Source organism: Seriola lalandi, unplaced genomic scaffold (assembly GCF_002814215.2).
Source record: "Seriola lalandi dorsalis isolate HSWRI2012SDOR001 ecotype SW California unplaced genomic scaffold, Sedor1 jcf7180002054939, whole genome shotgun sequence".
NCBI lineage: Eukaryota > Metazoa > Chordata > Actinopteri > Carangiformes > Carangidae > Seriola > Seriola lalandi.
The window spans coordinates 2,258,538-2,285,329 of record NW_019525659.1 but is presented as its reverse complement, the minus strand read 5'-3'; the positions used below and the strand labels follow the sequence as shown (position 1 = coordinate 2,285,329).

Sequence of the window (26,792 nt, the reverse complement as noted above, 5' to 3'; positions counted from 1 at the left end):
TATGTAAAAACAGTTCCTGTCTTTTTGAGAGAGCAGAAGTTTTCCTCCGTTTTATAGTTTGAATCACATTTCTACATGCAGTTATGAGAGAGCTGCGTGACTCAGAAAAAAGGTGCAATTTTGTAGAAAAAATGCATTATTTATTCCCAGTTTTTTGGGAATAACTTTGGGAAAAATTGGAATTTTAACACCAAAAGTCATAGCACCCCTTTCGGGATCAAGACGCACGTTTTGATGTATATATTACCAGGGTTTTCTCAAAGCTGCGGGATGAGTTACGCGCCGAAATTTGTCGGAAGAATAATAAACCCGAAACAGAATATTAATAGAGGCACTCCTCTCTATTCTAGCTGTAGAGGAGTGCCTCGGAGCTGAGCACCCGTGGCACTAATTAATCAGAGAAACCCACACAAGTTTAATTAACGATTAATGATTTAAAGCCTCACATACTGTTCATACTGCCTCAAATTTGGTTCTGAGCTCCACACACGTCTCCGATTATGGATAAGCCAAAAAGTTAGGTGGAGTCAGGCACTGCCAAGAAGGCAAAGGTGGAGCAGCTCTCTCTGAGTTTCAAACCTGTGGGTGAAATCATGGACGCTACGCTGCCAATTTGATGTTTTAATGTACAGACCTGTTTTCTATTCTGCACAATAGTGTATTCAAAACTCAGCTCATAGGTTTTAACTGAGGGCTGCAGACCTGCAGTCTCTCATCAGACAGAAATATAAAGTCTCAGCTTCCTTCTGATTTTCTGTTTGAAATAACCTTTAATGATCTAACAGTCATTGGTTAACATCAAGCGTACATTTTCAGTTTGGCTTCAGGAATCAATAGAAGTGCATAAGAGTGACTTTACATACAGTTTATGGTGAAACAGTTTGTATACCCCCTGAGCTTTAAATCAAAGTGTCTCAAAATAAAATGACGTCATGTTTTCAGATCACTCTATGCTTTTCTTGGCAGTTGTGGCCATTTTAGACCACTATTAGCAACTGTTTAACATTTAAATAATTTTTAATGTGAATAGTGTCTAATATAGAGCTATAATTTGCTAAATGCTAACCATCTTCACCCCAACAATAACCTGTTTACATGTAGGTTTATGTGTGTGGGACGTTGTGTGTGCTAGTGAGATATTTTCTCCAACACACAGTAACAATAGATGTTTTTAACATGATCATCATCATTAACACTCTGAAGTCTAAGCTGATTTATAACATCAGTAACAGAGCAGTGAAGCACAGCTGTGTCCAGCATGAGGTTAAACAAACAGAGAATTGTCGTTACTTTAATTCATTTATTTATTGACTAAAAAATTAACTAAAACAAACAGAATAAATAAAGTGAGCACAATAAAGTAAAAGAAAAAACATGTCAACCCAATAGGTTTTCAGTCAGTCTGCAGCCAGTGACGGTGAACAACACTGTAACTGACTAAACCTCACGATGCCGCTCAGACACAGATCATGATTCTGCCTTTATTTTCTGAGAAAAGATCTCTGTGAATTTCAGTGAATTTTAAGATAAGAACCTCAGCTCCACTGAAGACACATGTTCCATCCAGATGTGGTGCAAACTAAATTTAATTGAATGTCCAGAAAACCATCAAAATTCAATTTATGTTATTGTCCCTTCATGTATATTTGTTTCATGAAAATGAACAGTTGACGCCATTAAAGCACTGCAGAAGAAGATGAGGTCATTGAAAGAGCTGCAGGTGGAAAACATGATGGAAATCTGACTTTTGACTTCAGTGCACATTTAAAGGTATTGCTATTGCTACATAGCTAACATTAGCATTAGCAGTTCAGCAACAAACTTGATTCCTTTACTCACCAACAGCTGTTTCCAGAGGTGGAAACAAACACCAATGAATAAATAAATAATAATCTTGTCTTTATCACATCTTTTCTTCTACTGAAGTTAGCATGCTAACCAGCTAGCTCCAGCCCAGTTGGACCATCTCATCACTTTCTGATACTGATTCACTGTTGCGTCCAGTATTATGACTTCTCGTATTGTAAAAGCCACATTGGCTGAAGCTCTTGGCAAGACTGGTAAGTAAACAGCTGTTAATGCTAACGTTAGCCATGTAGCAATAGCAAAACTTGGCAAATAGCCATTAAGCCACATGCTCTATGCACATCATCACCGATTTATTGCATTTTGCTTTTATCAATACACAAACTTCCACCTGAGCTGTGTGGAAAAGTTCCTTTGTGATATTTTTTTTTTTTTTTCTAATTTCCAGGATTCAAAATTTTCTGTGAGCAAATTTAAAATGAGCATAAAAACAGGTGGATAGAGATGCAGTGTCCATCATGCTCCACCTGCTGATCTAACACTGTGGACAAAATCCTTATTTTGATCATTCACCTCATGTGGACGTCTCATGTTATTCAAGTATTCGGAACAACTAAATCCCACATCCACGCTCTTCACATTGATTCAAAGATGAAGAACATGTGGCCACTGTATTCTGGACTATTTTCAAAAACATCTACAAACATATTTATACTAAATATTTAAAGCCTCTATGAGCAGGATTTGAATTTATCTGACTGGTGACTTGCAGGATCTGAGATTGAATTGCCTCAAAGTAACACACACCGCACCAGTTTGACTCTTTTTCTACAACAAAACAATTTGAAAGATGCCATCATCACATAAAATTTAACACAGAGGTCCAGATGTTACATGTTACATGTTAATAAAGTTAATGGAAATGTCTAATGTTTTAGTGTCAAAACACTGAAGTTCTGAGATAAAGAAATCACAATTTCCTCTCAAAGCAACAAAACAAACTGTGCGAAAACTCAGGGGGTGTACGGATGTTTCTGCAGAACTGTAAGTGTTCACATGGCTTGCTTATATACAATATTGCAGCGTTTACTGTGAACACCTAACTGGTGCCGTGGTGGTGACAATGTCAAGGTGCACTGCTGTTTCCAGAGAGAGTCTGTAGTAGACGTCCAACAGTGCAATCAGGTGCAGAAAACTCTGTTTCTGCAGGAGAGGCATTGGAAACACGTCCGTTACCAGCTGTAAGGGGAACACACACACTCATTAAAAAGACACACCTGTACATACTGTTGTTGTGCACCCATAACCAATATACAAAACTAGAGATGCACCAATATGCTTTTCTAAAGCCAATATATTCCCAACCATACCTGCCCACAATAGCCACTGAACAGGCGTAAAAAAGACTGAGGTGATGCTCCACTCATCTGTCTGTATCTCTCCACATCTGGAGGACAATACTGCAGGGATACAGGTGTTTTCTGATCTCTGATCTCCAACCAGGTCAAAGGTCACTGCTGTCACCAACATGAATTGCTATAATCATTCATCTCCCTGATCCCCCTCTGTGTGAGTATCTGTAAGACATGGAGGGAAACGTCCACGTCCTCGTCCTGTGTAAAAATACATTCTGAAGTTGAGCTGGAGCTAAATGAAGCGTCAGCAGTCTGAGTTAGACAAACTAGAGAGTGGATCGTCTCCCCCGCAGACTGCAGTACGGTCACATCAGGAGGGGATCATGATGGTGGATCACCGAGACTAGAGGTCTGAGAAGCTGAGCATGAAACTGAAAAGTTCCTGGTTTGGGTCTGGCTGAGGGACCTCTGCTGTGTGTCATCCCTCTCCTTTCTCTGATGCTTCTCTAATCACAGTGTGGACAGAGGGAATGATCACAGTAGGACTGGTCATTCCAAAATGTTCAATATCAGTACTGTTACAGATTCTTAATGATACTTTTTCAATACCAATTTGATCAAATCCATTTTGACAAAAAGAAAATTACAACGCACATTATAGTACAAATTTTTTTATAGTTCTAGTATTATATATTATAGTTATAGTATATAGTTTTATTTTGAGGCTCAGTCTCTTTGCTCACTCAAACGTGTTCGTGTAAATAAACAGCCAATCACCAGCATTATTAGATCTTGGTCAAGGCATGCTGCATACTGAGTGGCTCACTTACACTGATGACATTACTCATTTACTATTATCAAAGGACAAGACTATTTTTGATCCTTGATACAATCAAACCAATTCAGTCAGTCCATAAAAGTATCACAGTTCAATACCCAGCGTGAGTGTTGTATTAAGATCCTTTAAAGGTCCATATAGTATAAAGGTCTCTGTCCATGTGTTGTTTGATTATAGATCAGGTCTAGGTTCTTTATTAATACTGTGAAAGTATCAAAGCCTCAGTCCACAGAGAAATGCACACAGCCTGTATTCAGAAACTGAGCCTTAAAACCAGCCGTCAGGACTTCTGGAACTTTGTGATGTCACAACAAAGCAGTCACTGCTCTCAGCCATGCCCCAAGCCCCGCCCACCTGGATCCACCATCCAACCTTGCAGGATTTGGTTTCTCTGAGTGTTAACCTATAATCTGCTATATTTTTATTCAATCCCTCAGAAAACAGTCAGATCATTGGATTAACACGTCAAATAAAACACAGGGAAAGTGTAAAATATGGGACCTTTAATCAGCTCACCTTTACCTGCCTCTCAGTAAACAGACTGAGTGGAGCATCAATTAGTTTTTTCCACATGTCCACCTCATGGTAAATAAGAAGTTTAAAAACACATTGACAGCAATAAATAAATTAGCAACGTACTAAAAGTATCATCTTGCTGATTTGACAGTTGTATGCAAAACGTCCATGAACACAACTCCTCACAGATAAGCAGTAAATCTATAATTGGCCTGGTAGCAACGGTGCATTTAAAGCTGATACAGTATGTGATATGTGCTTCTCTCAGCTGTCAGCTGATATATTAGTGCGTCTCTGACCAGTACAAACACACAACACTGTCAATAAATAGGTTCACTAGTTATTGCTAAGTTTATATACAGTGCACTCAGAAAGTCTTCAGACCCCTTCACTTGTTTCACTTTTTGTTATGTTGCAGCTTTATGCTAAAATTATTTATAATTTTTACCCATAATGACAAAGAGAAAACTGAATTTTAGATATTTTGCACTTTAAATTGATCTAATTTAAACAATTTTATCATGAGGCTGCAACATAACAAGATGTAAGACAAGTGAAGGGGTCTGAATACTTTCTGAATGCACTGTAATTCACATTTTTTTTTAACCTCAACACCTCATTACGATGTGAGGACTAATTTAAGGATTTTCTTCACCACGTTATGTGTACAGTACAAGGTAAAACCCCCAGTTAATAATAAACAGGATTATCAGACTGTCTTCTTAAGGAACCCTTTATAATCTGAGTAGAAAGAGACCAGGCTGGAAATAGCACCTAAACCCCAGAGGGTGACCGACGCCTCAACAGGCCTTCCACTGTGCTCATGTCTTGTTCCTGGTAAACACGCGCTCCCCCCGCAGGGTAAGGTGCTGCAGCTGGTACTGTAACACCTCAGTGTCCGATGACTCTTTGATGCTTATTTTGTCCAGGTTAAGGTAGTCCAGGGACTTGGACTGGGCTCCCTTTCCTTTAAGCAGACATAGGGGTAGTGGAGCATGCAGACCCCTCCCAGGCCCAGGCTCTCCGTGGGCCAGGGACCTGAGGAAGGTGTCGCTGGAGCTGGGCATACGCCTCCGCCTCCGCCCGTTGGCAGCAGGGATGTCGTAGGGTTGGTAGTAGCGATTTTTGCCTTTGAAGATTCGTGAAGACCGGTGGATGCCCAAGTCCACAGACTTGGGGACAGGACTCTGGATGGGGCTGGACACGGACTCTGATACAGAGCTCTTTTCTGGGGCGCCTTCTGACCACTTGTGGGCCAGTTTGAGCAGCTCCTCACCGGTGGTGAAGCCCACCAGATAGTTAGAGTCCATGTGCAGGATCTGGTATCCTGCGACAGTCCCTCTGATGGGGGAACACGGGGTGCTGGCACAGCGAGGTCTCTCTGCTTCTGGTTTCAGTGTGGCCTTGATCTCAGCTGCAGGGAGGATGGAGACGTGTGTCCGGGACACTCCACTGATATCCATCTCCATCCTGACAGACATATCCTGACTGAAAGGCAGAGAAACAACATCAATTAAGTCAGTCTGGTGTCTGGAGAACAGATACAACAAAACGTCAAGTACAAGATCCAGCTGCTCCTCGTCATCATTCACTTTCTGGTCTAACACTGACTGTGTTTACATGCATTCAAGTGTTCTGGCTGGCAGAGAACCAGTACACTGCAAAAACCTGAACAACAGTACACTCAGTACATCACAAATCATGATGAGGCTTTTATCATGTTAGTTTAATATGACAGTTACAGATCAGAGAGATAACACTGATGAACCTGGAACATCTCAGTCTGTCTGTCAGAGTAACTCATCTAAACAAAACAGGGATTTTTCAGACCCCTCAATGTCCAACCGCTCAGTAAGTGTACATGAAGTACTCACCAACAAATATACACAAAAAGCTGATTTCATGACCTTCACTGCTGTAGGTGGTGCAAACGTGAACATAAGTGTCATTAACTCTTGAGAGATTTAACGACACTCACCAGAAGGTAGCGATAATGCACCAAGAAGCAGTTCACCAACCCTCAAAAAAGAAAAACATCAGAAGAAGAAGAACTGTTTAACAGCGACACCCAAGGCGACTGTAATGGAGCCAGTGGCGGAGCCTGTACTAGCCTGTAATTGATTTAATGTTTTTGAACTGTTTCAGGTTAAATAAAATTGTATTCCATCGCACCTACAGTTTACATCTACTTCTCCTCTCTCTTTTTTCACTTCTGCTTGTTTTCACTGAACCTAACAAAGTCGTCATGATACTGCTCCAGTGTGGGATTTTAAACAGCATGTCAATCTTCAGGAGTCAAAGGTGTGACATGTAACACAACAGCATCAGTGTCGGTCCCATAGTACCTGCTCTCCCTTTTACATGGACGTCGATCCAGCTCTGTGACGACCTCCAATGCCGACAAAACCACAATGACCCCCAAATTACATGTTCATACCAAGCATCAACCTCTGAGGCTGGAAAATGAAGCCAACACTGAAGAACCAAATCCAGCAGTTCCTCTAATGACCACTAGAGTCTGGCTCCAACAGTGAGTCAATCCCCATAGACTCCCATGTTAAAATGTCCAACTTTACAGCAGAAATAAACATGTTTACAGCCTGGTACAAAAACAGTTTTGGTCTCTAGATCTAATTTCCTCCTTCATGACAACTGTTTATATAACTCACCTGTTTACATTTTATTAAGGCTTAAAGTTATGCATAATAGAAGGCGTCGACTCTTTGAGCGACAAGTGGGTGAGCGTGTGCTTGCCACAAACCGGCATACGCCAAAATCTCGGCCCTTCCTTTTTGACCATTGTTGGATTAGCCACGAGTACGGCAGAGTCAGGCACTGCCAAGATAGCAAAGGAGGAGCAGCTCACTCTGAATTTCAAAACCACTCATAAGACAACTGTGGGTGAGGTCACAGAGACTAGTTCATCTTTATTTACAGTCTATCGTTCGCACCTTTTATACTGTATAGGAAATGTTTGCTCATCCCTCCAACGCCAAGAAAACTACTGATAATTGAACATAAATAACTGATGACGGTAAACATATGACTGTGGTACTGCTGTTATCATCACTATCCCCGGTTACGACCACCTCTTGCACAGCAGTTACATACTCCAATGTGTTCCCCCTAACTTATATCTACAATAGGTCCTAGGTGAATGAGGCCCACATTACAACAGATGACGGAAGTTGTGGGTGCAGCTATAGAAAGTTAACCTGAAGGAATCAGGTTGTCTTTAACAGATTTTTATTGAATCAAATCTAAAACCTTGAAAACCACAAATCATCTTTTGAAAATGAAAGCCGTGTTCAACATCTTCTCTCTTCCTGTATCTGATAGTGATTCGCCAACAACACAGAGAGAGATGGGAGATGGTGGTGTGGTGGTTGCAGAAGCACCTACTTGATATCTGTAAGGAAACGTCAAGTTTCTCGTTCCTGTTCTCAGAAAATAAATTAAGTCATCATGCAGTCGTCGTTATTTTCATACTGATGCTCCAGTCCTGCATTTCAAGCTGCTGCACCCAGCTAGCATCTAACACATACAGATTCAAACAGCTGAGACAGTGATGATGCTGTTCATTGTGAATTCATTGTGAGACTTGACTTGCAGCCCTATGTCCCCAGTGAGCTCGACAGACTCAAACAGTACATAGCTAAAAAAGCTGTATCTGTACATGTGAACACACCATGCACAGTGATTTTCACTGAATGTGTTCGACAATTAGTTAATTATTCTCACTGAAGGTTGGACATTGCTCTTGTAATTAATTCATTAATATTAGCAGTAAACTATCAATTTAGCTAACAGCACCGTCTTAGCTAAATGTTAGCCATCAAACATAGCTACTTAGCCACAAATTCTACTTATTAGTGCAACAAGCAGGACTTTAGCAGCAGGGACACATTGAAATGATCAGGTCAAAGCTCATCTACAACATCAATCTAATGATCACCAAGATCCTGTAAATGAAAAGCTTTCAGCCATTTCCCACTGCAGCTAAGCTAACTGGTGACTTAGCCTTAGCCCTGTGGATGAGCTACAGTTAGGTGTATCATCATCTGATGATACAGGACTCACACTCACCTCCATAACTTATCTACGTCACCATGTAACACATTTGCATAAAGCCAGTTACTAGCTAGTTTGGCACACCCTCAAACAAAGCTGATTAGAGCACAGGCCTGGTTAGTTTTAGCCAAGCATCAACCTCCGGGGCTGAAATATGAAGCCAACACTGCAGTTCCTCTAATGACCACTAGAGTCTGGCTCCAATGGTGAGTCAATCCCATAGACTCCCATGTTAAAATGTCCAACTTTACAGCAGAAATAAACATGTTTTTGAATTTTATCAAGGTTTAAGGTTATGTATAATTGAGGGCGTGGCCTCTTTGAGTGACAGGTGGTTGAGCATATGCTTGCCACAAACAAGCATGCACTGAAATCTCTGCTCACCCCTCCTCTGTGGGCGGCGTCACAGAGGCTATGTCCATCTTTATGTACAGTCCATGGTTTTAGTGTGTCATCATGTCATGATGGCACTGTTCTTTTTTCGGTGCGTACACAAGTTCCCTTTGTATACAAAAAAAACAACTGTGCAGGTTTATTATAATAATAATAATAATACATTTTATTTAAAGGCGCCTTTCTTGGCACTCAAGGACACCGTACTATAGTTGTATGGTAGATGACAGCAGAACAACATTTTACCAGCAACGTTAGCTTCGGTGTTTCCTGACAGAAGACATTTTCCACTTCAGTGGCATTTTAGTACATTTCCCTCATGCACAACTATTAACAGGGAAATATGTAGGAAAATGTAATACATGGATTGCGACTGAAAGACTAAATACACAATAAGCAGGTAATGAGCATAATAATATTCACAGAACAGAGGCGCTTAATCAATCTATCAATTCAATCAATTATGTTCTGTTACTTCGTTTTAGTTATTAGTTACTGAGTTTTACAGTTTACATTCAGAATCTCCACGTCAGCGAGAGGATGGGGCTGCCCCCCACCAGGCTTTCAGATGTTTGGCCAATCAGAAGAAAGCAGGCTTTTAAGGAGGTCTGTTAATGAGAACTGAGCTAATTTCCTGTTTAACTGAGGGGCTGTATAACAGGCAGTTGGAGATAAATAAGGACTAAGGAATAAAAAATATAAATGAACATAACAGGTGTCCTTTAATAAAAGTTACCAACTTTTAACCACTATGCTACAAATCCCTGTAGAGCACTGAGGTTGTGAGTAAATGTTTCATGTCCTTACATAACTGATAATGGGCATTAATATTATGTACAGCTGTGATTGGTTGTGTATCCTCAGTAAGTGGCTCTGTACTGAAAAAAACTGAAGAACCTTAAACTACTGGTTGTGTGAGCTCATTATATAAGTATACTACCTTTATTATTCCTGACAAACACATGAATAATGAATAATATAAATAATGAATTCATGCTACCTTACAGTCAATAATAAATATACATATATTATACACGTATTATACAAAAATTAAAGACCATCACACGTAAATCTGGATGACTCAGATTTCAGGTCAACATTTTTCTTTAGAATCACCTTTACCAAGGAAAACTGCTGACAGGGCTGTGGCTGATGGCAACAGTATCAGTATGTATGAGCACTACAGTCTGAATGGAAAAATAATACAGTAAACAGGGAGGGTGTGGACCGGTTTCCTGATTTCCGTGATATAAAAACACTCAATAACAACTGTGTTCTTTGTTTCAACTGCTGTTATAATGATGGTGAAATCAAACACAGATGAACCAGCATACACACACACACACATAGAGAGAGATAGAGAGAGAGAGAGAGAGAGATAGAGAGAGAGAGAGAGAGAGAGAGAGAGAGAGGTAGAAGCCGCAGTGGAGGCCTGTGGTCGCTATGGCGCGGCTAAATCGTGCCGTACCGAGCCAGAGACAGAAAACCCTCCCGGTGCATCAGCCCTGCAACACCAGGCCTCACACTCAGACCTCAGATCCCACAGAGCCGCGAGAGCCGCGGTGCGGGGTGCCGGGTGAGAGCTGTGTGAGGGATGACATGACAGAGTAAAGATGGCTGTGCTAGAGACGACAGGCCGGCTCATCCTGTCCTCTGCTGGAGGAGAAGCCCTGTGTCCCTGCACCACCGGCACAGAGGACAGTGTCCTCACCCTGTGTCCTCAGCGCTGGACCACCCAGGTTTAAATGCGACGTACAATCATTTAAAACACCGACTTCACACCTGATGACAAGATCAAGTCGCGAGCGCATCTGATGCCGTCTGATCGGCTGGAGGAAGATGATTCATCCCCGTGGTTTAATCCCCATCAGATATAAATCAGTTATTGTTGATAAGCTCAGAGGAAACAGAACCAGAACAAACCTGTTTGACTGCGGACGATCCGGGGTTCAGCTCCTCCTCTGTGAGTCTCCAGCCTCCGTCTCCGTGTTCCGTCAACAGCAGCACAGGAACACTTCCGGTCTGTCACAGAAAACTGTTACACTGTCTGTCGTAACGACGGGCTCAGAGCGGTCATGACTAACACACACACACACACACACACACACACACACACACACACACACACACACACACACACACACACACTCAATAGCCAATCTAAAAATATATATATATTATATATATATATATTATATATTATACATAATCAACATGACATTCAATTTATACATAAATGCAGATTAACAAAACCCAGGCAATTTAGAGAATATATTTCTATATTTATTTATATTTAGACTCTTGATCTTTTAAATACTAAAAAACGTAATAAGACTGTCAAACTATATAATGACCTATTTAAAGAGGAATAATCTGATAATTATATAGAATATACTAACACACAGACACAGTTTGGGATTATAATAGGAAATAATATACAAAATTAGAGACGTTTCATTTTAAATTATACACATGGTTTATTCTGTAAATCAGGTACTTTCAAGATTCAGAGACAAAGTTGACAGGGAATATACACATTCCCTGTCAAATTATGAAACAGGGTATTTGTCATTTATTTTATGCTTTTATATTTCTTTAAGATGTTGACTGGTTCAACTATTCATTTAGAAAAAAAGACATGAAAATGATTTGAATTGAATGGAAACGTTTCATTTTACCAAAGCCTAGTCTTTTCATCAGGGGAGGAGATGGAGTAGAGCTGAATACTTGGCTGCAGTAGTTCCTCACTATAAGACCTCTGCTTCAGTCTCCAGAGGACTCATGGAGGGGGGAGGTGGTACTTGTTACCATAGCTACAGTATTCTAGATGACAGCGCGGTGCAGTAAAGACCTGGTGCTGTGATGTTGGTAAGTGTTGCACATACCTACACATACCACATACCATCCCTGCTGAGTTTCCCCCCGCTGCCTCTCCAGGTTAAATATCTCTCATTTTAATTCAATTCATCAACTTAATTCATCGATGTTGGACCTTCCTCTGCTACTGTGAGGCCTTCTGAACTTTAGATTGTGGTGGTTCTTCTTGGACCTCGGCAAACTTCAGGCTTTAAAGCTGCACCTCTTACAACTAAAACTAAATCGGGTCCCCGATTTGAGGTTCAACAGAAACCCTCTAATTAGGTGAATTAGAATCAACCGTAGACGAGGACTCATTTATCACACTGAGATTCTGAGAGTTTCACTGAATGCAAGTTTATCTGCAACATGGCGTGTATACAAACAAAACTCTGATCTGTCCTGGCAACAGTATGGCAGCCCCCACGGGTGCTTCAGATTACACAAGTCAAGCAGACATCCTATATTAGAAAATCACCCACAGACAAAGGAAAAACCTCTCCTTATATACATTTTGGGGGTCGCATCTGTGCGACGGTTGCTAGGGCCATCTGCTTTCAATACAAAGAATGATTATATTTTAATTTCTACATTTTGCTCCCTTCCTGAGCCACGCCAGGTCACGATGACGCAGCCAAGGCGTCTTGTTACCAAACTTTACTGTTGGTAAGTTCATTGTTCAGCCATCACCAGACGATCTGACTGCTCTCTGGTGTCTGAGGTGTTGACCTCAGCTGACACCAACAAAGATCAGCTGTTACCAGAGATGAAACCTCCATATGTCACATGTGCTCAATCATCAACTGTCACATTCTGGAAGTTATACATGCACAAGTGATTTTTCTATATACACTATGTATTATGAGTATATTATGACTATTATTGTAGGTGATAACATATTCCTATCTTCCACCTTCCAACTAAGGATATCATAGTGTGCCAGAGATGCACATTTGCCTGCCAATGTCTGGCTATGATCTAAGAGCTCAGATTTAGTACCCGGGGGGGGGGGGCAAACAAAGGGAGAGAATGACAAAGGCTGATCCAGGCCTCTTATCAGTTCAGGTGTGTCCTAATAGGTTGGGGGGTTAAATCCCACCTTCCTGGGACTGAGCAGATGTCAGGTTTCAACACTTACCTATAGGTAACCAAAGTCCTAGTCCTGACTGCTTCACACCTGAGTCTTCAAACAGGCTGTTCATTATTGCTCATGTGTCTGTGGGATGTTCACTGCCGATGGGAGACACAGAGCAGTTGAGCAGGTACCAGATAATGAAGTAAGGACTGGGTGTTGTCATTGTAGGATGACTGCAGTATTAGAGAGGCTATCATTATTAGGCTCAGCCATACACCTTCCACTAAACTCAGTGTTTCCATATGTGACACGAAACGCTGTTGTTTGTGCTTAGCTTCACTAACACCTGGCTCTGAGGTGGAGAGTGTCAACCAGTCTCAGAGGGATATAGAAACCTCCTCAGATGAAACTGTGATCTCAGATACCTGGCTGATAACACCATCACCACTGCATGATAAACTCACAGTCATGAAGGGCTGCAGTTGGACTGCGGGCCAAGTTTAACCGAGCTTCACTTCTATCGCATAATACCAGAGCTAACAGACTGCACACTACACACAGCCCTCCTCTTCTATAAGCACTGCACCACATCCATGTCCAACTGTAGTCAACATGAGTTTTGATTTGTCGTGTGCAGCTTAGTTAAAGTACTGGAGTACTTGATTTTAAAACTGAATACTGAAGTATTCAAAAGTACATTTTTTATGTAAACACATTGTTGTATTGTTCCACATTTACAGAATCGGATGACTCTGAAACAACCTACTGACTGTAGAACCTGTAGAATAAAAAGATTGTAACATATATGTTAAAAAGGTATGGAAATTGCCATAACAATAAAATTGAATCAACAAAAGGACAGTTCTTGCCATGATTGTATTTCTTTTCTTGGCAGTGATGAAGTTTGATCGTGGTTTAAAATTTAAAATGAAAGGAATCTTTCTTTATTTCTAAGCCTTCAAACATGGGCTCCCTGTTTGAAGGCTTAAGTTAAAGATCCTCTGGAGAGGCTCAGCCAGCTGGGCTTCACAGTCCTTTAACAGCCCCGGACACACACCATCCGGGCCTGTTAGCCTCTTGAGCTCCGCCCTCACCTCCTCCGCTGTAAAGGACAGGAGACTTGACCCCAGTGTGGAGGGGGTTGCAGCTGCAGTTCCAGGTTGTGGAGGAGATGCAGTAGGAGAAGCTGCAGCTGAAGTAGTGGGGGAGAACAGGTGAGGCTGTGTCAAACCTGTTGTAGAACAGGTTGAACTCATTTGGCTTGTCCACAACACCATATATGGCCTGTCTGGAGGGTGGTGAAGTGATCATCTGGTGGTATTGTGATGAAGGCAGAGCTGCAGCCCATATGGAATACTCTGGTCAAGTTCTCTGGTGTTTCCAGATTTGGGGTGGGGGTCCAACTCTGACACAGAGGGAAACACAACGATACCAATATGATAAGCAGAGTTATCAACAACATCATCCTGATGCAGTTTTCAGTGTCAATGAATAAAAACAACAGATTGCTTGTGACCATATGTCTGTATACTAGTTATGTATGACATAAAAGGCTCCAATCTTCTGTGAAATACACTGTCTTTGCTATGTAACATGCATAGTGGGTCACTCTTTGTAGTGACAGATAAGATGTTATTCATTTCCTGCCAACACTGCTGTGTTTCACTGCAAAATCACATAGTTGTGTCTCTTAAACATTAAGCTGTTTTTCTACGCAAATAATCAAATTTAACTGTTAAAGGCGCCTCTAAAAAAGGCGGAAAAAACGAGCAAGACCGGAATACCACACGAGCCACTCAGCGGGACTCGTGACGTAAGACGTACGACGTACAGATGCGTCTGTGACGTGTGGACACAGGGCGCCCTGTATCTGGCGGTGAGTTTAAAGCGTCCAAGTTGGAGGGCTGAGGAGAACCGGGCAATTCCTTCATGTTGTCCACGGATTGTACCGACCGAACCGCGAGCACTGACCCAGAGGAGAGGCCCACAGACAGGTACGGTCTCTGCTGGTTTATACGGGTTTCATGGAGAATAGGTTCAGCAGCGGTAACGTTCAGTTTCAGCGTGAGATCCATGTGAAAATGAAGCAGCGCTCACCAGACTAGTTCGTTATCTCGGTTGTGTTACTATTAAAGAACCACCACTGATCGGTCAGAGTAGATGTTTGGTGAGTTGTGAGTCTGTGTCGTAAGTTGTGTATCTGTAAATCTCCATTTTAGCAGCTATAGCTCAAAACTGAAGCTATTAATAATCGATACCGCGCTTTGAGCAGGACCAGGCCTCCGTCCATCTGAGCTCATTTCCCGCTGTTTTAAAGTGTAAACTAGTGGCAGAATAAGAGAATAAAAAGTCAGTGTAACTGTGTACTCATATATAACCACAAATACAGGTGACAGAACGTTTTCATTGTCTTAAGCAGTCAGAGTTTGCGCGGTCAATCCTCTGGTAGCTGCATCAATATGGCGGGCAGAGAGGTTGTTGTCTGGGGGAGGATGGCTTTTCTAACCAGTCTCTGTCTGAGCTGTTCCTATAACAGGTCGAAGTGTTACATAATTAACATTTACAAGATGAGTTTTTTGATCAGTTCTCCCTCCTTCCCAGCATGCCCCTGCAGGATCTGCCCTGCTTCAGCCTCCAGGGCTCCATGTTGTCTCATTGCAACAGGACCAACAAACGCAAGTCCAGAGGCTGCCTGAGTGAGGGCCTGGACACAGAGTGCACCCCCACAGAGCTCATCCAGCAGTGGTCGCCCCGACACAAGCACCAGCGGCTCATCAGCAAAGGGAAGGAGAACGACTGCAACCATTTTGTCCTGGCCAGGAGGTCCAGGAGGAAGAAGGACTCCACATCAGGCAGGAAAACCTCACTGACCTCCTCTCAGCAGCTGTGGTGTTTTGTCTGTAGCTGTGATTAACAGCCGTATTACTTTTACTTTGTTCCTTTGCAGGTATTTCATGGGACCACTTACCGGACGAGCTGCTTCTCAAGATCCTCTTCTACCTCCCTCTGCAGGACCTGCTCAGGATGTCCACAGTCTGCAAGCGCTGGCACCGCTTAGTGTGAGTCTCTGACCAGTGCGGTTTTCAGAGCATGACTCAGGAGTGAAATATTCTTCATATTTGCACCAAAATATAAACAAGATTCTACAAATAGGTGTATTTTAGTTGTTCTTCGATGGTATCCTAATGGATAACATGGCTCTTGTGACACACTACAGTTTAATTTGGGTCCTAAGAATCCAATAAATTGAATTCATGATCCCAGATAAATAACCATGCAGCATAACCCTACACAGAAAAGACTGCGATATATAACACCAGTCAAATCTGTCCTAACCGTGACTCCTCAGACAGGGCACAGTTTCTCCAGTCCTTCCTGATACTGTCAACACACTGTAGTAGTTCTCCCACCTTGACTGTATGAACATACCCTGCCCGTGTCTCCGTCCCAGGTTTGACGAGTCTCTGTGGCACAGCGTGGATCTGGAGGGTTTGACCCACATGGATGCAGCTCTGCAGCGGGTTCTGAAAACTGGGGTCCGCAGGCTGCGCTGCCCTCGCTCCTTCATGGAGGAGCTGCACTTCACAGTCTCGGGGTGAGTCCAGCAGATTTGTCATTCAGGTCCAGACTGTATTCTGGTCTGTACAGGTCTGGGTTCAGTTCTGCTGGGTCAGATTTCTTGTTCAAAGAATGACGCTCTGTATTTTTTCTGTTGTCAACATCATGAACACACACTGGAGTTTATTTTGACTCAGTCCACACACACACACAGACACACACACACACACACACACACACCATCCTGCGGACACAAATACTCACCACAGTAATTACACATTAATCCACCACTGAAAGTAACTACACATTTATCAGCTGGTTGTAAAGATGTACATCTTCAGTATGAACCAATGAGCTGAGAGCCACATACAGAAGAGGGAGGTCACAACGTTCTGAGAGAGCGACCAACACAACTGTCAAATGCAAACTTTGTAGGTGCCACATTGATGAATTGGGAAATGGGAGTTAATGGAGGCTTCATTCTTTGCAAGTGAAACATTTCCCAACCCTCTTCTGAAAGAGGTCACTGATGTCTTGATTCTTTTTTTTGTCACCTTCAGCTCACTGCAGATGGTCCAGATGGATCTGTCCAGCTCCATCATCCCCACCTCGGCTCTGGAGAGCATCATCTGTCAGTGCAGGTTGCTGGAGCATCTGAGCCTGGAGGGTCTGCGGCTCTCAGACACCATCATCAAGTAAGTGTTCAGCTGTGCCGCCCCGCTCGTTCATTGCCTCCACCAAACCAGCTCAGCCTCATCAGAGCCTGAGTCATTCCCATTGATGTGTTCTTCATAATTATAGCAACCGTTTGTAAATCTGCAGAACGCTGTTAAAATGTGATCAGTAAATTAGTAATTCATGTTGTCTCGGGCAGCTTATTCGCTCTGTAGATTCAGAGATGTCATTTAAAGACGGTGTGCGCAGCTTTATTATCTTCATTATAGTCACAATAATTGTTATTTTGTGTGTGTCACATTGTTGAGACTCAACATCCATTTCATAACAAACTAAGTCTCCATAATGTAACTTGTAAATGTAATAACTATTAAATTGTAAGGTCAGGACCAGGTTTTGACCATGTGTCTCAGTCAGCTGGGTGTTATAGTTGAAGAATAAGAGTCAGGGTTTAATCAATGGAACTCAATTATCAAAAACAAAAGTCAATTACAATATTAATAGAATAATTGATAATGAAATAAAGAAAAGGAAAAAACAAATAAAATTATGTACATATATACGTATACCTTCACATATATACATATGCAAATATACGCAAACACAAACATATACATACACATAAGTAAAAGCAGATGTATAGATACAGAACAAGGAGACAGTGGTGGTAAATACATTTGGTTTCTATATATAGCTGTCTTGTGTTGTGACAGGAAGTGGCACATTTAGCAGCCAACACGGCACATTCTTTCTTTTCCCATGGAATGACGGGTCATTTCTCCCTGTCTGTTCAGCTTTTGAAACAGGGGCTTTTTTTGATTTAAAATTTTGGGAAGAATTCCTGCCTAATATTTCTGTATGTTTGACCATGTGTCTCTCTCTCTCTCTCTCTCTCTCTCTCTCAGTTCTCTGTCCAAGAACCTGAACCTGGTGCAGCTCAACCTGAGCGGCTGCTCCGGCTTCTCTGCTGCTGCTCTGGCTGACATGCTCAGATCCTGCTCCAGGTCGGCTGCTCAGTACATCACCTGTCAGAATCTGTTTTCCACATAACAGCAGGTCATTAATTAATTAATACTGTGCGTTTCTTCTTCTTCTGTGCAGCATAGAGCAGCTGAACATATCATGGTGTGAATTCAACAGTGATCATGTGAAGAGTGTCATCAATAACCTGAGCTCAGGTGTTACTCACCTCAACCTCAGCGGCTACAGGGAGAGCCTGATGCTAGACGGTGAGTGACGTTCACATCAGTTCACCGGGGTCCATAGATCAGCCTGATGGTTCACTGCAGCTCCAAACCACCGGTGTTCGGACTGTCGCACATCTTAATGTTTATTCAGACTCAGCTTCAACACATTCAGAAATCAGAAATACAATAATAGAAACTACATTAAAGAGCCATGTCTCAGCTTTAATTTGAGTACGTTTACATCAGTATATAAAGAAGTGTGTGACTGAGACACACTGCAGCTGTGAGTTATTTCAACAGTTAAAGACTCAGATGAGCTCTGTCAGTCTGAGGAGTACAGAGGAGACCATGCAGGTGAAGAAGATGATGATGATGATGATGAGACTGAGACTCAAAAAAAGAAACAAATCTAAATGCAGAGCACTTGATGATGGTTGTGGTGGATTTTGGCCCCCGGGGGGCGCTACAGGACAGAAACTCACCACAGCAGGACAGAGTGACGGGGCATTTTACAGATGGCTCAGGCCTGTTATAACTCCTATAGCTCCTTACATGGACTTAATGAGAACACAGACCTTCATCTGGTCAGTACTTGTACTTGTTGTCCCCTTAATTTAAATGGAAGTTCATGACAACATTGTCATCATAGTGAGGCTGAGTGTGAGACCGAGCTGAGCTTCATGACCTGGAAAAGGCCTCAGGTCTGAAGGCTGCAGACTTCATCTGCTGCTGCTGCTGCTTCATATTTCATGTGCAGCTGCAACGAGGGCTCTGTGGTCTGGTGTTCTTGTTTACCCTCTGCTCAGTGATAATATTTAGATACTGTTCAGGACTTAGGACCATAATGATGCACAGGCTCCAAAGCCTCATGTCCGCATAAATAATCCACCTTAATGAATTAATTTCCACGATTTAGAGAGCTGATCTCACATCACCATCATTTCTCAGTGGGATATTACACATGTTGACATGGTAACATGTTACATGTTCATTTTTCTGACTGGGCCTGCTCTGCAGATATAACTGATCTGCATCACTAGTGTAAAGAAAACAGCTGTGAGAGCAGCACGCCCTCAGTGTGGCTCACACACGTTCAGTGTGTCCTGATGCAGCAGCTGCAGACACATGACAGTGCAGATGTGACATGACAGTGTGTCTGCGTCTCTTTTTCCAGATGTGAAGGTGCTGGTGGAGCGGTGTCCTCACATTCAAACTCTAGATTTAAGGTAAGTTTCATTCCTCGTGAGCAGTTTGATGAGTTCATTACAGCCGAGTCCAGAGAGAGATACAGGTGTACACACCTGACGCACACCTTGTGTACTGTGTGAGTGTTACATACACCTTAAAGTAGATTTAATATTGGACTTAAATTCAATACACCATGCTAATAGTGCAGCAGATAACAAATCAAATGTGGAAACAAGCACCAAATTGGTTAATTTTTTCATCTGGGGACCATTAATTTGAAAAATTCCATTGGCCATTTGAAATTTCAAGATGCCCACCATCTGGTATAACAGACATGTTTTACAGCAGAACTTTACCCACGGGAAGATTTCAATGGTTTTTTGCAATTGAATGTTATGCTTACATCAAATTCACAACTGATTTGTTTCTTCACATTTCTAATATGTGAGAAATGATGCATAAAGCAATGTAATGTGAATGATGAACCAAAAGCTCTGTAAACGCTGACAGTCGACTTGTTTTATTCAAGCCTTAAGTCAACATTAACAGCTAACATGAACTCGCTAGCACGCTAGACTAGTTACCAAACAAACCATGTCAATTGAATGTGACAGGGTTTGACGAAGGCACTTACATGAAACACTTAACATCAAAGCTTGGACTTCAACGTGAAAACTTACCTCAGTGTGTCTCCATGTCTGTCCTACATCACCATGGTTACTGTGTGTTTCAGTGACAGCACTCAGCTGATGGCCGACAGCTTCCCCGTCTTCGCACAACTCAAGAATCTGCTGCACCTGTCCCTGAGCCGCTGCTATCACATTCACCTGGCTGCTCTCACGTAAGTTCACCTGCCTCTATTACTGTGAGTCACTGACTCAGAGTCTGGTTCTAACCTGTGTCTCACCTGCAGGGACCTGGGGAAGACGCTGCCCACGCTGTGTCTCCTGGACGTCTTCGGCCTCGTACAAGACGGCCACCTGCCCTCCCTAAAGAAGGAGATGCCTCACGTCAGCATCAACTCCAGACCTTTCTCCGGCGTGGCCCGGCCCACGCCCTCCAGCAGGCTCGTCGGTTTCCTCAACGACCGCACAATGTGGAACAGGAAGTGTCGGCTGAGGTTCAGGCTGTGACCGCCACACCTCCCTCTGAGCTGAGTCCGTCTCTGTTGCGGCAGCGTCCCAGCACACAGAGGAGTCCAGCCTGAGGTGCAGTGATGGAGCCATGTTTCAGTTTCCTGCTGCTACTGAAGAAGCTTTTAGAGATGTTGGCATTGACGGTACTGAAGCCAAGTCCTGGACCAGGTCTTTAAGTACTGAACATGCTCATAGAGAAGTGTTCTTTATTTTTTTTTAGAGTCAAGTCATTTGAATGTTGCTCCAGTTCATGTTGGAGTGTGTGAACAGAATGTGTGTAAATATGTGGGACAGCTGATCCCTGATGTTTTAATATGATGATCAGCTGAGATAATGAGAAACAGCTGATTTTAATCAGTAGGTTTTTATGTGAAATGATGTTTTAATGAACCACAGTGTTCAACAGGAGCTGGTTTATATTGTTGTAAATGATCAGGAGCTGAACTGTGTCAGTGTTCCCCACTGATCATTAACCTGACCCTCAGCTACACAGCAGCTGCTTTCACAATGATCAGGGTTCACAATGATCAGTAAGGTTGATGCTCAAGATTATCATTTCATTCAGACTGAACTTCAATGTTTTGCTTTGTAAACTGTTCATTTCCTTCAAGTAAAACCACTGAATTACACAAACTGGTTTTCGTGGGTTTAATTTGGTTTTTAGGCTCAATTCGATTTTATCTAGTAAGTTGGTTCCGGTAGTTCTTAGATAAAGGGGCGCACGACCGAATCACAACCGTGCTGCTATTCAATACATCACCACTCCCTCTACTGTGATATTGCTTAATCAAAAACTGAAATCTGATTTACAAAAGTCTTCAGACCTTTAATCCAGAGCTTTGTTGAAGCCTGTTGTCATAACAACAGTCTCTAGAGTTTTTACTCAGGATGGAGCCAGAGATTGACTAGTGATTGATTCTACATACCATCGGCTCATTTACCATTTATTCATTTTTCAATTGGTGTCTACAGTGGAAATTAAAGGGTCAGTTCACCCAAATTACAAGAACCGTCTGACTGTTTTAAAGGGTGATATTTCTGTCCCCAGCATGATACAGCGTCAGTGAATGTAGTTTCATTAAAACTTTTACCATCGTAACAAATCTACTGTAGAGGCTGCGAGGAGCTCAAATAAAAACACAGGTGTTTCTTTTCCACATCACTTTATCTGATCAAAACAGAAACACAGTGACACATCATGTCCACGAGGACCCGAGGCCTTTGGCACGCTGGAAACTACACCTTCATCATCAGTTTGTCAACTCATCCTTGCTGCACCAACAATGTGATACTGCTGAGGCGGGAGTTTATTAACACACCTGTGTGTTCCTCCTCCGTGTCCTTTCTTAAAGCCTTTAGTGATGAGAGTCTTCACTGGGTAAAAACATGTTTGCATCATGTTGTCTGTGCTGTGGAGATCAGACACATCTCCTCCAGGCACATGAGGCTGTTTCAGTAAAATTCATTCTGTCAGTTACAGAGTTTTGACCTAAAACATGGAGTAAAATTCAGTCTGTAGTGCACTTCATTCTTCCCTCCCACATGTCTCAACCAGTTATAAAAATATAACCTATGATCCAAAAATATCTTTATCAGTAAACAACAGAACAAACAGCCTCTGTGCTTCAGCTGGAGATACACTCGAAATACTTTCATAAAGTGTTCTCTAAATTTGACTGTTTTAAAATGATGATGATGATGATGATGATGATGATCTTCTCTATATCTATTATTGTCAATACATCAAAATCAGCACTGGCTTTCCTGATCACAACTGATTATTGTGTATCTACAGCGGGATGTATGTGAGCTACATACATTTCTTTACACCATGAACACATACACTGTAGTTTATTCTGACTCAGTCACACATACACACACACACACACAATCCTGCTGCCACACACACTCACTATAGCAACAAATGCTGAAAATAGTCCCCAACAAATGTCCATCCCCTGCAGTCAGATCACGGGAAACCTGGTCATTATTCAACATTGTAACTCAGGAAGGAGACACTGTGACCAGAAGTGTCTTTGCAGAACATTCATTCATTCATTACCGCTTATCCTCTAGTAGGGTCGCGGGGGGGCTGGAGCCTATCCCAGCATCTTCTCGGGCGAGAGGCGGGGTACACCCTGGACAGGTCGCCAGTCCATCGCAGGGCAAACACATAGAGACAGACAACCATTCACACTCACAGTCACTAAAATCTACTCAGTTCATCCCTGGCTGAGACAGGGCCACAGACAGCAGAGAAGTCAGGACTGAGAGAGATTTGCTGACAATTAAAAAATTTAAATACAATATAACGTCTGTTTTATCCTTTAAAGGGCAATAATCAGAGGTTACACAGGTGTGAAGGTAAATCACAACCCTCTGTCCTGTTCAGTCTGATCATCATCATCATCTTCATCATCATCATCATCATGAATGACTGAAGTCACTGCTCTGACCTGAGTCCACTGCGACAGAGAGACACATTGAACAGTCGCTCAGTTTCTCCCTGACCCTTCTCAGCTCTCAGACTGCTGATCTGGATCAGTTCATGTCTATAAAGTGGATCACAGTCTTCATAACCCGGGGGGCTACAGCCTGTGAGAGTATCTGATCTGGAAAAATTAAAACACGTAATAGAACAATAATAACGTTGATACCTTTATCAGGTATAAAAATATTCAAAACCTGTAGAGGCTAGAAGCTAAAACCTGGTTCTTCCCTTTGACCTTGTCCCTTTGAACTCTGTTGGCGGAGAGAAACCAGTCAGGTGCTCCAGACTCGTCTCAGTCCTCCAGAACCACCGTCCGGAGCTGGTCCTCCTCGCTCATGCTGATCGTAGCGATGGCGCCGTCGTTGAACTCAAACGATGTCCCACCGTCGACCACCATGCAGGCGTCCCAACACCGAGAGCGGACACACACCCTGGAGGAGCAGACACATGAGAAGGTTGAGGAGCTGAAACCCTGAGGTCTCATGTCGAGAGGCTGAGGGGCGGTCACTGAGGAGCGGTACTGACTTGCTGGCGAAGCCTCTCTGGCGGCTGCTGGAGAACACTCTGTTGACGATGGGCTCCCTAATACTGTAGAACAAGCGTCGGTCGTCCGGCCCGAACACCAGAGACTCGTTGTATCCATCAGTAACTGAACACACACACACACACACACACACACACACACACACACACACACACACACACACACACACACACACAACACCAAGAGCTTAAAAATATAAAAAATAAAATACACAAGTCAACAATAAACACAGGACGATTATCAACTCACCCTTTTCAATAAAGTCTGGATGAAGTGGGATTTCAAGACCTGTCAGAGATTTCCCTAAAAACACAGACAGGAAGTGATTTCAGTGATGTCAGCTCACAGTCAGGGAAACATACAAACTCTGCACACACTCGTACCGATTTTTAAAACCTCCTCCACAGACTGCTCAGACAGTTTGTTGATGTTGTACGACCTGTGGACACAGAGACAGAAAGTCATGAGTGAGCTGAGATGTGGACTGATACGGACTGAACAAGAACTGACACCATCATCTCATCATTTCATCATTTAAAAATATGGTTTCTGGATCAGAGCTTTACTGTCGTTTCATCACCGTTTGACTTTCATGGTATTCTCTCCTTTAGTTTTCCATTGACTGACAACTGGAAATGTATGTGAGCCCATAGACATCAGTGCTCTCATGTAGGAACCAGCTCCATTTGTTCCACTGATGACTCAACTGGAGAATTTATGATACAAAAATAAATTGAAACTAATTTAACAGTAATAAAACGCTCTGTTTTAGAGTCTGAAGCTCATTCAGAGTGTGTCCATATCACTTTTACTATATTAAAAGAAGAATCGCCTCCTTGTGGTTGTCTGCCTCCTGCACGCAGACTAGTTTCAGGTTTCATCCCTGTTTATCCAGAGGCTTATTAAATATGAACCATTTGTGTGACATTTTGTCATAATTGCTGTGAAGTCTTGGGTAATGGTTAAAAAGTGTTTTGTGAAGTCACATTGACAGTGACCTTTGACCTTTGACCACAGGTCTAATCCGTTTGTCCTTGACGGACAACCTGAGAACAATTTGCCTCGAGCTCTGACTGTCACTGCTCCATGTGCATGGTTCAGTAGAGCTGTAATTAGTCTCTTATTAATCATGGAGGGTAACATGCAATAAACCAATCAGAGTGCGACTCATCTTCCCTTTATAAGTCACGTACAATGTAGTAAGAAAGAAGCTTCTCTGCAGAGCCTCATTTATGACCAGCAGACTGCCATGACACATGACAACGTTATACAACACACAGTATGTCACCTTCTGAGGCTGTGTTTTAATCTTCCACCTGACTGATCCAAACATCTGGAGAACATCTTCACCACGCTCTGCTCGTGTGTAACAGACAGAGTGTATACACGTTGTGCACCCGACTTATGATTACTCTCTTGATAATGCACCACTGACTTCAGAACTGGGTTTTGTTGGTCAGTCACTTTCCGCTGCCTCATGATAACAATGTGCCAACACTGCACCTGACCACACCTCATTTTGAGACAAACACACCCATGGGTGCTTAGATGTATTTGCTATTTAAACAATGTGAGCACTGGACAGGAAAACGAAACTGTGTTGGTCTGAAACTACTGAACTAAAATAGATTGTTAAACACATGAATTAAATTATTTAAATTAGAATTTACAGACGACACTAACGGATCCACTGATGCTGACAAAACATCCAGAGTCTGCTCCTGAAGCCTGACTCACTTCTCCACTCTCTGGTCATAGTCTGTATGTGCAGTAACCACACTGCTTCTGTCACTACACACACACAACTGTGCTACTCTGCACATATCTGAATGCCTCCTCCTTTGGTTTCTACAGGCCTGTTTAAAAGCCTCCAGACAGAGACTGGATTAAAGCAACAGTTTGACATTTTGAAAAGGAGCTGTGACAACACTCGTGTCTGTCAGGTGAGAATGAAGCTGGAGGAGGAGACAGATTTTTTGAGTTCAGCTTAAAGACTGAAAACAGAGACAGACGTGTTCACACATGATCTGAGGAGGTGTTGCTACAAGCCAGATGTGTCCCCTGATTCCAGTTGCTATGCTAAGCTGAGCATCTCCTGGTTTTACCTTCATACTATACATTCGACTTCAGACTGTACACCAGCAAGACAGTAAATCAGCATATTCCCAAAATGTCAAACTACTCCTTTAAAATTGTCGGTGGGTCTGTTTTTAACACTGCAGGAGGAACAGTAGAAGAAGAAACGGCCACAGGAAGCTGTTAGACTGAGATCAACACGCTCCTATGACAATATGCCCCTGAGGAAGTAAACTCCTTTATAATGCCCCTGTGACCTTTCCTCTAGCTCCACCCCCTGCATAAAGGTTTCAGCCCCACTACTGGTCAGACTAACAATAGCAACATGAGTGTGAGGCCTGTTGGTTTGGGTCTGTAGGTCGTGTTTAGTCTGCTGTTCAAGTGAGTAAATATTCTCTCTCTGGTGCTGATGTTGACCCTGAGTCATGTCCCCACTCCATGTGAAGCTGAAAGTAGATTATACTCATGTGTACCAGGCTTTGGATCCGGTTCCTGTACAGATGCTGAGTCCTGAACTCTTCTGCTTTTCCCAAGGGCCGTCGTCCACAGAGATCTCATAGTAGGAGGCCCTATGGAGCAAGAGGTTAACATGGTGTTTGAAGGAGTTTAACTTCCCCCTGTGGTGGACAGAGATTCCCCTGATGAGTGCTGGAGGTAGGGACAGGGTGGTGGTGAGGGGGCTGGGGGTTAACATACACACAGACACAGGTACACACACAGATTTGAATGCAGTGGTTAGGTGACGGAGGTACCTGGAGGACAGAGACTCTCCAATGAAGATCTCGTTCAGACTCCTGATGGGGAGCAGACTGGTCTTGGAGAAGCTATCGTGTAGAGTCCCGGTCCCTGAGAAATTGACTCAATTAGTAGAAGAACAAAACAACTTCCAGAGACACAGATCAAACATCCTGATCTATAATTAATCAGTTCCTGATCCACAAATTCTTTCTGGTTCAAACACAACACAGGAGAGCAGACAGGAGACACGGACAGACAGGAGGAGGGGGACAGGTACATGTTGGGGGGG

The 26,792-nt window shown here is 42.7% G+C and overlaps 3 protein-coding genes across 5 annotated transcripts in view; 1 reads left to right on the top strand and 2 right to left on the bottom strand.

Annotated features, from left to right (window-relative positions):
* Positions 1 to 750: 750 nt before the first annotated feature.
* macir (macrophage immunometabolism regulator) lies at positions 751 to 11,036 on the bottom strand. Of its 2 annotated transcripts, XM_023397815.2 has the most exons (3): positions 10,903 to 11,036; positions 5,290 to 6,003; positions 751 to 3,045 (listed from the first exon to the last, which is right to left on the bottom strand). In XM_023397815.2, the coding sequence occupies exon 2, from the start codon at positions 5,994 to 5,996 to the stop codon at positions 5,337 to 5,339; it is 660 nt and encodes a 219-aa protein (XP_023253583.1). In that variant the 5' UTR covers positions 5,997 to 6,003; positions 10,903 to 11,036; the 3' UTR covers positions 751 to 3,045; positions 5,290 to 5,336. The 2 variants fall into 2 exon arrangements, with proteins under 2 accessions (XP_023253583.1, XP_023253581.1); XM_023397813.2 differs by having other exon boundaries at positions 1,291 to 6,003.
* Positions 11,037 to 14,771: 3,735 nt separating this feature from the next.
* skp2 (S-phase kinase-associated protein 2, E3 ubiquitin protein ligase) lies at positions 14,772 to 21,290 on the top strand. The gene is made up of 10 exons (XM_023397833.2): positions 14,772 to 14,904; positions 15,512 to 15,762; positions 15,858 to 15,969; positions 16,362 to 16,505; positions 17,029 to 17,163; positions 18,049 to 18,147; positions 18,245 to 18,372; positions 19,505 to 19,556; positions 20,252 to 20,359; positions 20,432 to 21,290. The coding sequence occupies exons 1-10, from the start codon at positions 14,840 to 14,842 to the stop codon at positions 20,649 to 20,651; spliced, it is 1,314 nt and encodes a 437-aa protein (XP_023253601.1). The 5' UTR covers positions 14,772 to 14,839; the 3' UTR covers positions 20,652 to 21,290.
* A 510-nt stretch (positions 21,291 to 21,800) lies between these two features.
* nadk2 (NAD kinase 2, mitochondrial) overlaps positions 21,801 to 26,792 on the bottom strand; it is a 9,219-nt gene continuing 4,227 nt past the window's right edge. Inside the window, exons 7-12 of one of the 2 annotated variants that reach the window (XM_023397903.2) lie at positions 26,518 to 26,611; positions 26,239 to 26,382; positions 24,073 to 24,128; positions 23,939 to 23,992; positions 23,671 to 23,794; positions 21,801 to 23,576 (exon numbers count right to left, since the gene is read on the bottom strand). In XM_023397903.2, the coding sequence (XP_023253671.1) occupies positions 23,438 to 23,576; positions 23,671 to 23,794; positions 23,939 to 23,992; positions 24,073 to 24,128; positions 26,239 to 26,382; positions 26,518 to 26,611 (611 nt within the window). In that variant the 3' untranslated portion in view covers positions 21,801 to 23,437. The remainder of the gene's footprint in view (positions 23,577 to 23,670; positions 23,795 to 23,938; positions 23,993 to 24,072; positions 24,129 to 26,238; positions 26,383 to 26,517; positions 26,612 to 26,792) is intronic. The other variant, XM_023397904.2, reaches the window with a different exon arrangement.